We start from the raw sequence: 12,419 nt of genomic DNA, 5'->3' as shown, positions 1-12,419 counted from the left end.
TAAATGTTTACCGCACTCACAGGTCAATGGTTTTATGAGCCAATTTTTCTGATTTACTGCTTTAGTGGTCAAGCCAAGAAGTGACACGCTTTCTCACAGAGATTGGAATGGTGTTGATGCTTGAAACTACAAGTTCCATGGAGCAAGGCTGAAATAATTTATCAAATTAGCTAGATATCCCACTAAAGTGCCCTGTCAGATTAAAAAAAAAATATTGTTGATGCTTGGTTTGTGCATCTATGTTGACCAGCATGGCCTACGGTAGGAGGGACAGCAGATGTTAAAATGCTTATTCCTTGAAATGTAACATACGGCTGAGCTTCAGAGCCTTAAAAGAATAGCAGATCTGAAATAATTCATGGCAGTGGAATTACTGATATTTAAACAGATGTCACTTTTTTTAGCAAATGGAAATTGAGGTACAGATGGTGAGGGCTGGTATGTTTTAGAGTAGCCATTGTGAATGAAAAATCTACATTTGGAAAATTAAATATCACAAAATATATAATGATGTCCATATTTTTCTCCAACTGAAATGAAGAAAGGCTTATGCTAGTCTTCTGGCTCCTGGCTACCCAGAGAGATATTGAGAATTTCTTTGTTCCATTTTCTTTTTTAATGAAATGCAGGAAGAATATCTCTTTTTCTAGGTACAAAAGCATTATTAATGATCATATTAGAAAATATCAATTATAAAGAAAACAGTAAAGATTTTATACCTCCATCTTCAGTGACATGGAAGTAGAAAAAAATAAAAATAAATAAATAAATATATATTTGTACCTCCATATCAAGAACTTTATGAAAAATTGCCTGGGCTAAGCACTCCTGAATATATTTTTGATGATCTCGTTTCATAATATTTAGTTTATATTCTTTTTCGGAAAGTATTCTTCCACTTCTTGTGATCTGTCATGGATAAATAAAACATACATAGAAATATAAAATAGAAAATGTGGTGTTAGTTTCCAAAAAAGGGAGGCTGGACGGTGGAGAAGACAGACAGGCACGCACACACACACACACACACACACACACACACACACACACACACAGACGCATTGGGGATGGGGGAGGGAGGAAAGGAGAGAGAAAAAAGGAGGAGAGGGTAGAAAGAGTGAGAGAAAGCTGCAGTAGCTTCTAAGCCTAAAGGAGTATATCACTATGGTTGATAAACTTTCACTTTAAATGAATATTTCACAGGGCAAAAAGGAGAAAGGCAGTCTCATATACCCATCCTTGTGAAAACACATGCAGGTGCTACACTTGATGTTTAAAACAAGGTTTTCATCAGAGTAAGAATTTTCCCTTGATGGAACCCAGGTGTTCTTTTCATTTCTCTTTTGAACACTTTCCCGAAGGAAGAGGGTGGGGTACTACCTTGAAACAATGCCCAGGAGCAGTGATCACAGGACTGATGATCTCGCAGGAAATACGTTGAAGGGCAAACATGGGAGCTACAGAGGAGCTCATCAGTTAGTTTTAAAAATAATTGGTTTCATTACTTTGTTTTCCTACTGCTTTTTTATTCCACTCTCCAGTCTGGAATGTAATTTAATTTGTTGTTTTGATTCAGATTTTTACAGATTATGCGCTAGCATGCATACAGGATATTCAATATTGGTCTCAACTGGCATCATTGCAAGTCCCAAGACTGGCCATTTTTGTTTTGTATTTACTTATTTTTCTTTCTTTATTCCTTCCTGTGGGCATATTTGTTGATTTGTTGTATTGTTCTCCATCCCCTGTAAACAAATAGTGTTACCCGTCTGGATTGTTCACCCTCTTGTTCTCCACTTATTTAAGCTCTGCTCTCCTCTTTCATTCAAGCCACGTATATATTTTTTAATTCTGCTAATTGTAGTATTTTAACAATAGAATTGCAACACACTGGAATTTTGAGATCAACCAGAGTTGTGCTACAAGTGATGGGTTATTGATAATCTATTTTGTAAATACATCTTCCAATGGAAGAAAAAGGTGTATCTATGGAAAGTGTGTTTGAATCACAAATAACCCACTTACAGTCTTTGAATGTGTTATCCATGGGATATCATATAACATGTGTTGAGTTGGAGGAAATGTTAAAATATCCTGACTGCCACTCCCTTGGCAGTGAACACGAGTCAACACACCCCTCTGTGACTGTGTCTGATCTCCCCAACTAGAGTGGAAGCTCCTATAGGGCAAAGGTACTTAAACTTGTCCCTGCATGAGAACCACCTACAGGGCTTGTTGAAAATTGATAGGCCCCTTACCAGAGCTTCTGATTCAGTAGGTCTGGGGCAGGGCTCTCACATTTGCATTTTCTGTCAAGTGTCCTGGTGACCACGAACACTGCTAGCAGAGAGGCTATATTTGAACCTCTAGAGAAAGGGCTGCATCATTCTTATTTGAATTGTGATGCATACAGCCGGTGTTCAACCAGTGCTTATTAATGATGCTGATAAGTAAATACAAAATCCTTTCCATTTGTATGCAAGCTCACAGACTGTTATCCAAAGAAGTGATGTTAATAGTAACAATAATTTCAACACCCATTTATTTCACATCTCTAACTGCCGCAACAATTCTGATAGCTGGGTGCCATGCATTCTCATTTTACAGGAAGTTGGGGCTGATAAGTGTCAAGCCCAGTTTCAGCCAGGTCTGTCTGATAACAAAGCCCCAGGAGAAGAAAAGCAAGCTCTCTGAGATCAGCTCGAGTGCCAAGCACAGAAACAATCAGAAATGTAATACCTGCTCTTTCAACACCATGACAACAATAGTTAAGGAAACCTATTGTGTTTTAAGAAGGTAAACAACTAACATTTTCTATAGCCATACCCCTTTCTTTCCATGGAATACTATAACATTTTTAAAAGGTTTCACATTATATACATTTAGAGGAAGCGCAATTTTGTGGAAAGCACAGTTGGGAAGCTAATGAAATACACCAACATTATCAATAAACCATCACAGGAAATAATTGTTTTTAAATTTAGGGAGAAATGTTGAAATGTACATGTCTTCCATACCATATTCGAAGAATATCAAAAGCATATTTTTTTCTGAAGAAGACAGTAAAATGGTCTTTATCTTCAATTCCTAACAGTTTCTAGCTCATACAATGTGTTGAATAAATATGTGTTGAATGAATGAATAAGCAGACAAATGAAATATGCTGTTGGAACCTCTCAGGGCCTTTTCCTCAATAATTTATAAGTTTTCTTAACAGTCATTATGACCTGCCTTCCTATCTTTTCAAACAACCTCAAACACATAGATCAAAACTTTGGAAAGAAAGTAATTTTTCTAAAATGAGGGAAAGTAGAAGGTGTCACTCAAAGAGAAAGCCTGAAAAGGTAGGGAATTATTGGACCTAATGAAACAAGAAGATAGGTGAAAAGTAAACCAAAGCTTACCAGTCCTGATCTTAAGAGATGACGCCTTATCCTTGTATTGTTAAAATACCCAGCCAAGTGTTTATCTGTAAGGCTGTTATACGCTGCAAGTAACCTAAAATATAAAAATAAAACCCATAAGGTTTTTCCAAGGGGTTGCTTGATAACAAAGGCAATTCTTTACTTTCTCACCCCCAAACAGTGCATAATCATTCATTCACGCAGCCTGCCAGTCCTGCATGTATGTGTTTAATAAACATGTATTGAGTCCCTGCTGTTTTCTAGGCCTCATAAGAACTAGGAAATCATCCTGATTTTAATTATTCCACAGATAAGGATGGAAATCACAAATAAATAAGTGGGTGGGAAAAGTACAACAACAGAAATATGCAAAAAGTTATGGCAGCACGGAGAAGGAGGCCACCAGCTCCATTTGTCAAATAGGGCTTCACAGAGGAGGCCAGATGGGAAAGAAAGGGCTACTTCGGCAGATTCTTCAGCCTCTCATGACATACCCTAAACTCTGGTAACTCAAACTTACCTGCTGTCCTTCATGTTCAGAATACAATGTGGTCCCCCAACTGTGAAGGCCCTTCCTTCACCTGCCAGCCAGCAGATAATACCCGTGGTGTACAAGTATCTCTTCTCTTGGAAAATATTCTCTCACATGCCGTGGTGTGCTGCATAGCCTTCTACTCCCCATCCCCCACCTCCCACCTCATAAGACCCTGAGTTACTATCTCATCACATAATATGTAATTGTTTATTTATTGATCTCCTCTGCTAGATTTGAAGGCCAGGTTAGAGCATTATTCTTGGTATGCCTACTGATGTTATTTGTCATGTATCAAAATAATAATGTGCTCAGTAAATAAAGATTCAATTTTGTTTGGGACTTATTTTTATCGTTATAAATTCCTAACTAAATTTAAGCCCTTAAAGTGTTAACTTTTATATATATATATATATATATATATATATATATATATACACACACACACACAGAGAGAGAGAGAGAGAGAGAGATTTGCATTAATTTCACATCTAGCACCTAACCAATAATGCATAGATCACTTTTGATTTTTAGGGTCTTTTAAGAGTTAAAGAGGATAAACTGGTTTCTTGATTGTATGCTAAACCTTCGTAGATTGTCGATCTAAGTATATATGCCAAAGTTGAGCACTATTTTCTGTTTTAACCTATTTTTCATTAATTATTTAGTACCTTACAAAAACAGGCACACACATATGTATATATACCTGGTGCATGTACATACACATTCATACATAGACGTAGACATTGATGTTAGTATATGCAATAGCCCTCCCTTATCCACAGGGAATATATTCCAAGACCCCCAGAGGTTGCCTGAAACCATGGATAGTACCCAACCCTATGTATACTAGGCTTTTTCGATGTGATGTCCAGCACAGCTGCTAAGTGACTAAAGGGTGGGTGGCAAATACTGCGTGGATACCCAGGAAAATGGGACAATTCACATCCTGGGCAGGACAGAGCAGGACAGCATAGGATCTGACAGCACTACTCAGAATGGCATGCAATTTAAAACTTATAAGTTGTTTATTTCTGAAATTTTTCCATTTAATATTTGGACTGTGGCTGAACCATGGGTAATTAAAACCACAGAAAGTGAAATCATGGATAAATGGGGACTACGGTATGTGTGTATATAGAGAGAGAAAGAGAAAGGGGGAGACAGACAGAGATAGACAGAAGCAGAGTCAGGGAGAGGCAGAGAAAGGAAAAGAACAAGAAAGCCTAAAGATAGCCCAAACATAAAGCTGTCTTTAAAAAAAAATACATACTCTATTACCTGTAACAAAGTTTTATAATATATACAATTTATTAGCAGATAGTTCTTAATTTATTCTAAAACCAGAGCAGGGACTCATATTATAGAGTCAAGTAAGTATCATTAGCAACAATTTTTTTAGCTGTTTGTACTCCTTAATTACATGGAGATGATTTGGGTGACTTCTTCATGCCTTTTTTCTCCTTAACAGCCTGTCGCAGGAAAGTTCCATGCTGTCCAAACAGTAAGAAAAGTTTAATTTCATCCACAAAAGAGACTGAAAAGCAGTTACAAAGCTTAGAAACCAAGGTGCCACATGAGAGTTGCAGACACATGAACAACTGCAAAAGCCATTATTTCACCAGGTTTATGTAAAAAGACAACCCAAGAGCTTCAGTAAGGCACATCGAAAACCAGCTCCAGATAATGCTTTGAAACCATCTTTAAATGAACTGTCTTGGTGTCCTATAGTTCATCAAAGGTTTCCTGTCTCCAAAAGGTCAACATTGTATACCTTACCCTTTCTAAATCTCAGAATATCTTTTCAGCTCCTCATTTCAGAAAGGTGAGCAGGTGTCTCTCAGTCCTAACAATCATGATTCCACAGTTCACAGATTCTTAAGATAAATCATTAGAGTGCTATCATATACAGTCTTTTGTCTGTTAGGCTCAAGTTTTTTCTTAAAAAATCAATAGTTTTGGAATGGCTGGGAGTGTTAAAACCCTGATTAAATGAAGTAGGGTCGAAAAATTGGGATCACATAAACCTCAACTTCCCTATTGACTGATAAAATATCCCCTTCCTTAATTCAGGCTCTGTAACTTCTTTACTATTGACATTCTAATAATTGCTTAGCCAGCTTTGGTAGCACCTAATTTTAACCCTACTCTCTTGGGCTTCTACTAACAAATGTGTGCATAATGCCTGTCCAAGCTCACAAAAGGTCGAGCAGGTCCAGTTGGGTTGAAAGGTCTTCACACATCCGTTTTCTCACCTTTTCCCATTTAGGCATGAATGTGGGCGCCTGCTTGGGATGCCATTTGTAAAGCAACTCTTTCCACAACTGTGATCATATGACTCGCATTGGTAAGACAGCTGAATAATAACCAGCAGAGTCCACCCAGGTTCAGTTATTTCCTTTTTAGACAATGCTGGAATTGTTTTAACAGAAACTGTAGATTACTAAATTGTTTGATATCAAGAAATTACACTAAAGTAAATTATATACAGATTTGGTAAAATGGTCAATGCAAGCATTTCCACTGTATACATATACATATACATATCACCATCTTTCTGACCATCGAGACTCCTTTCTGGGGAGATGGTCAAATGCTGTGTGGGCCGGTGTCAGCCACGCTGTGGTCTGGCTGATCCTCTTTGTTCCAGTCCTCTTCACACATGCTTGATATGGACTTGTAGCCCATCTTTGCATTTACCCAATTACAAGAGCTTCACTGACCAACACAAACTCCAGTTAGTAGAGCTTTTATGAAATTCCACCCTTTCCTCTGCATTCACTGCCACTTACTCCCTTTACTTTCTTTTTTTTTTTTTTCTTGCTCATGGCATAACCCTGGGCTGAATAAGGTCACCTTGCTCTGGGCTTGGTGATGGTGTTGCACCTGTACATTCCTCTGTATGTTATGCTCTGCATCCTGTGTCAACACTAGACTTCCCGGTCATGCTGCCTCCAGCTTGTGATCCTTCACTGCACCCTGTTCATCCACTCCATTGTTCACAGCAAGCACCAGGTTATTGTGACCATATTACTCACAGGCCACGTTGTCATGCCAAGACCCACAACTCACTGGCCAGACCAGTCTATCACACTTGTTTCTTTATGTGATGATGGACAAGACTATCTAACCCATCCCCTGGTCAGTAGGTGGGGAAAAACCCACTTCCTGGCTCAATGCACTGGGGAAACAGTCTCCCAGGAAACAAAGCAACCTTATCTCCATGCTGGTTCCTGTTTCCCTCACTTCAATGTGCACCCCACACTTTCAGGTCTTGAAGTTCAGAAGAGCCACAGCTGAGTCACCAGGGGTGCTACCTTCCCACGCTGCAGCCTTTCAGTGCTTAACCCTCTAACCCTTGCCTCCTACCGTGTAATATATAAATGTGGCTCTGTAATAAAGTCAGTGATTCCTAACAATCCCTTGGCTTGGTCCTAAAGAGAGATAGTCTACCCTACAAAAATTCCAACTCAAAGGAAAGGCATTATAACAGGTTTTTTTTAAAATCACAAATGCTTATTGTTTAATGCCTAATTTTAGGTTATTCCGTAAGGCACTGGGGACACAGCGATGGCACAGACACTGCACTCATGGAACTCCCAATCTAATGTGGAGATACACAGATACATATGTATGTGTGTATGTGTCTGTGTGTGTGTGTGTGTGTGTGTGTTTGTGTGTGCGTGAGAGAGAGAGAGAGATAGGAGAGATTTCTTCCTATATCACAAGCTAATTCATTACCAAGTATCTCCATGTCAGGTACTGAATCCTGATCTGGGGAAGGAGTGTAATATCCATATTCCATTCTGCAGATTACAAAGCACTCTCACATACATAGTTTCATCTGGTTTCCTTTAGACCCATGTAATATGAACAATCTCTAACTATTACAGCTCTTTTATCTTACTAAAGTGGAAAAGCTCCAAAACAAGATTACTACTTAATGTGAGTCAGTTTTAGGAAAACCTAAGGCAATATTTCTTTATGGATCACATTGATAAAGTCATTTCTTCTGGCCTGAAGCACCCTGGAACTCCACCCTCACCTCTACCTATACTGCCCATCCCCACACTGTCTACATTACCTTTGGGGATGAAAAGAGATAGAGAAATTCCAACTCTAGCTTCAGTTCAATTCTGGCTCCACCATTAAGGGCTCCATAACTGGGAACAAGTGACCCTCTGCCTCAATTTTTCTACTTTTCTAAAACACTAGTATATGAACACAGTTCAGCCAATTCTTTGTCAATTTATTGTAAGATTGCTTTTTCTCCAATATCAAAAAACATGGTCCTCACTTCCATTTGAAACCTCATTCAAATGACCTTTACCATACGCATTTTCACCAACATTCTGTTTATTATTGTTTATGTATTCTCTAAGAAGATGAAGGTTTTCTCTCTCTTGTTTCTGAGTCCTCACCAGAATCACCTTTAAAAACTGCCTCATGACAATCTAGGCTTTTTCTAGCATGCACCTCAGAACTCTTCCAGCCTCTACCCATTAGTTAGCCCCAAAGCCAGTTCCACATGTTTAGATACGTATACTCTGCTGTTGGTACCAATTTCTCTTAGTCTCTTTGGGGCTGCTATAACAGAATAGCATAGCATAGGTTATGGTATTCTGTTATAGCAGCCCCCAAAATAGTGTTTGTTGTTTAATTATTTTTAGAGGCTAGAAGTCTAAGATCAGGGTGCCAAGATGTTTGGGATCTTGAAGAAGAGCCTCTCCCTGGTTTACAGATGATGCTCTTCTCATCATGTCCTCATATGGCAGGGAACAGAGAGAGAAGCAAGCTCTCTTGCATCTCTTCTTACAAAGGCACCATTCCCTCATGATCTAATTACCTTCCAAAGGCCTCATCTCCAAATACTATCACACTGGGGATTAGGGTTTCAACATATGACTTTTGGGTTGACACAGACATGCAGTCCATAACAGGTGATATGATCATTCCCATTTTGTAGATGAGAAAAACAAGGCTTAGTTTAAATCACTTGCCAAAGATCATGTAACCTAAGCCTTTTTCTGCTAATATGTAACAAATCGTAGTAAACACCACTCATCAGGTCTTGCTAATAAGAGGACTACAGTATGCTAAGAATAATGATGGAAAATGTGAATCAAGAAATATTCACAGAGAAATATAATCCACCCAGTTCTCCACTACAGAGATAGAAACATTTTAAATATATATATACATATATATATATATATATTTTTTTTTTTTTTTGAGACAGAGTCTCACACTTTCGTCCAGGCTGGAGTGCATTGGCACGATCTCGGATCACTGCCTCCCAGGTTCAAGTGATTCTCCTGCCTCAGCCGCCCAAGTAACTAGGATTACAGGTGCCCACCACCAGGCCAAGCTAATTTTTTGTATTTTAAGTAGAGACGGGGTTTCACCATGTTGGTCAGGCTGGTCTCGAACTACTGATCCATCTGCCTTGGCCTCCCAAAGTGCTGGGATTACAGGCATAAGCCATCATACCCTGCCATAAATTAAAATTCTTATAGACTTATATTCACAAATATATAATTTTCCTTTATAATTTTAGTGTAAAAACAATGTGCTGAAGTCTTAAAATCAGCTAATCTCTTAAATATTTATCCCTGCATCATGCTTTGCACTAAAAATTTCCTCAAAAGCATACTTGTTTGAGGAGATATTAAAAATAATTTTGATTCAACAAGGTTAGTTTTATTTAACCTAGATTGTGACTTATCCCATCTGAATTAATAAAGTGTTCATTTGTTTTATATTGCTGCTATAACAAATTAGCACATATTAGCAGCTTACAACAACACAAATCTATTATAGCTCTAGAGGTCAGAAGGCAAAAACTACTTAAATTAAGGTGGCATTCCTTCTGCAGTCTCTAAAGGAGAACTCAGTTGTTTTTCCTTTCAATCTTCTGGAGGCTGCCTACATGCCTTGGGTCCTGGGCCCTTTGCATTGCCAAATGCAGCCATGACTGGTCAACTATTTCTCACAATGATATCTCTCTGGTTCCGGCTCTTCTGCCTCCTTCTTCCCCATTTAGGAAACCTTGTGATTACATGGGGACCACCCACATTACTCCAGGATAATCTCCTTATTTTAGGTCAGATGATTCACAATATTAATTCAATCTGCAACATTTATTCCTTCTTTTCATGTAAAGTAACATATCTACATGCTCTGAAGACTAAAATATGGACATCTTTAAGGGCCATTCTTCTACCTACTGCAAGATTTCTCCCACATGCCAGATGCCAGGAGCAGAAACAATGGACAATAAATGTGACAGTGACTGGACTGTGTCTTAGCCCATTACATGCTGCTGTAACAGAATATCACAGGCTGGGTAATTTATTAAAAAACAATTTTTCACAGTACTGGAGGCTGAGAAGTTCAAGATCAAGGTGCCATCATCTGGTGAGGGCCTTCTCCCTTCTTAGTGTGTCATTGTAAGTTTCCCCAATTCCTTCTCTTTCTTTCTGTATCATGACTAAAGATCAGAGTGCCTTGACTGTTCTATGACCCAGCCAGCTATAGGTTTTTCTCAGCAGGCTGGAACTCAAACTGAGGCCTTGAAAAAAGTTTCAGGCACTGGAAAAGTTGCCTAGATTTTCTAGAAAGAAGTTGGCCCAGGACCATGAACAAAATTTCCTATGAACTCCATGCCCTTGCCCCCTCATTATGGACATACCTGGATAGGACATCCCTTTTCTCTCACTGTTCATTGTGAGAATACGCTGCAGCACTCTCCATCTATGTTCCCTTAATAAATGCTTTGGACTGATCACCTGGGCCTTTAGTGTTTCTTTCTTTGGAATCCCAACTGGCCCCATCACAGGATGGTTTGAGGCCTTTCCTTGTGGGAATTCCCCTATCGCCACTTTTGAAACTATCCCATCACAAAATAGTCATCGCATGACAGAAGGTGGAAGGGCAAGAGCACACCCACTCCCATGAGCCCTTGGCTTGAGGTTCAATTCTAATTCTACCCCTTACAAGATACATGACCCTGGATAATTCAATCTTCTTTACCTTACAATTATCCATGAAGTAAAATGCTAGGACTACTCCCCAAAGTAGATCATCTCAGTTTACTGGTCTGGAAGTATATTTGCTTAAAGCTGCATCATTTCTGGAATACAGAAATTCACATGGGGAAATACCCACATAGAATCTGGCAAACTACTTCATTTTACATTCAGCAAACAGGTTCTAAAAGTAGGCATGGGTCATCAACAAATCAATAAAGAACATGCCAGAATGTCACAGGGGTTCCCATAAAATTGTACCTGGCCTTTTCATAGGGTCCTTGTCTCACCACCTTCCACCAGAATTTCTTTCATCCATGCTTAACCGCTGTCTTCAGACTCACGTAAGATTCTCTTCCTCTATAACCTCCTACAAGATGTTGTATGGAGCACACAGTAAACTGACACAAACTCAGCCAGGATTTATTGAGTAAATGTACAAATTAATTAATGGAAACAAAGCATATTGGTCTAATTCCTTGACATATAGCCATTTTAAAAACCCACATATGAGGATAATCACCTTTTCTGCTTCTGAACAATAAATGGAAGTAGTCTATGACAAAGAGCTTCAAAAGCATGTTTTATGTATTTTGGCTTTTTTAAGTACAGCATTCTCCACAAGTGTGATCTAACAATTTTGTTTTTGTCATTTGTTTTTGTTTTTTCTTGTGTTTGGCAAAATGGTGCCTTTGTGGCATGCTACATATTGCATTAGAAAAAAATATTAGTTCCCAGGGAGGCAGAAAAAAAATATACCCTATTGAAGAAACTTGATGAAAGACAAATAATTAATGTGAGGGTCAATAATTTTCTATTCCTATATAAGAAAGCTCTGCCAACTACAATTAGACCAAGAGTCTCTACAGCTTGTCACTTTATAGGGGGTGATTAAACTGATATCATGTAAATGATTTTATATTACATTCTTCATTCTTTTTTATTTGCCTCCAAAACTGCCAGATCTCAGCAATTATGCTAAATATTGATTTACAATTTTTCTCAGCTTATTCTAACAATGAAGCCAGATGAGAATCATAATATTATTTTATTTATAGCCTTAATACAATGGTTTGAAGTGACTAGTAAAAACAAGACTGGTCTCCAACTGTGCTGACTGCTGGCAAGAAAATTTTGCAGTTTTCACAGATGAGGCAATAGGGAAGCAGTGAATGGGAGTCAGCAGGCCTGAGACACACTAAGTTTGACCAGTTGCATAGGAGACATGCTATATACTTTCATATACTATGAATTCTTCTCTTTATAATGTTATGTCTTTGAACAGAAAAAAATTGTAGCCACTTGAAAATATGCATCAATAGAAAAATAGTATCTAAACTAAGGGACATAATGAGGCCGTTCAGAGGCAAGGTAACCAGGATGGAAAGTTCTGGAAACCAAGAATTTTTATCACTAGCATCTATTGAGCAGTTTCTTTTTTTTTTTTTTTTTTTT

At 38.4% G+C, this 12,419-nt stretch overlaps 1 protein-coding gene across 4 annotated transcripts in view; it reads right to left on the bottom strand.

The window, feature by feature from the left end:
- The window catches only part of ERICH3 (glutamate rich 3), a 108,774-nt gene that overhangs the window by 82,646 nt on the left and 13,709 nt on the right, over positions 1–12,419 (bottom strand). For 3 of the 4 annotated variants that reach the window (XM_017531703.2, XM_017531693.2, XM_017531720.2), the window contains exons 2-3: positions 3,405–3,498; positions 784–909 (exon numbers count right to left, since the gene is read on the bottom strand). In XM_017531703.2, the coding sequence (XP_017387192.1) occupies positions 784–909; positions 3,405–3,498 (220 nt within the window). The remainder of the gene's footprint in view (positions 1–783; positions 910–3,404; positions 3,499–12,419) is intronic. The other variant, XM_017531711.2, reaches the window with a different exon arrangement.

The sequence above is a fragment of the Cebus imitator genome, unplaced genomic scaffold (assembly GCF_001604975.1).
Source record: "Cebus imitator isolate Cc_AM_T3 unplaced genomic scaffold, Cebus_imitator-1.0 Scaffold3, whole genome shotgun sequence".
NCBI classification, from domain to species: Eukaryota; Metazoa; Chordata; class Mammalia; order Primates; family Cebidae; genus Cebus; species Cebus imitator.
Note: the sequence above shows the minus strand (reverse complement) of the source record. Positions and strands in the feature narration are given on the sequence as shown.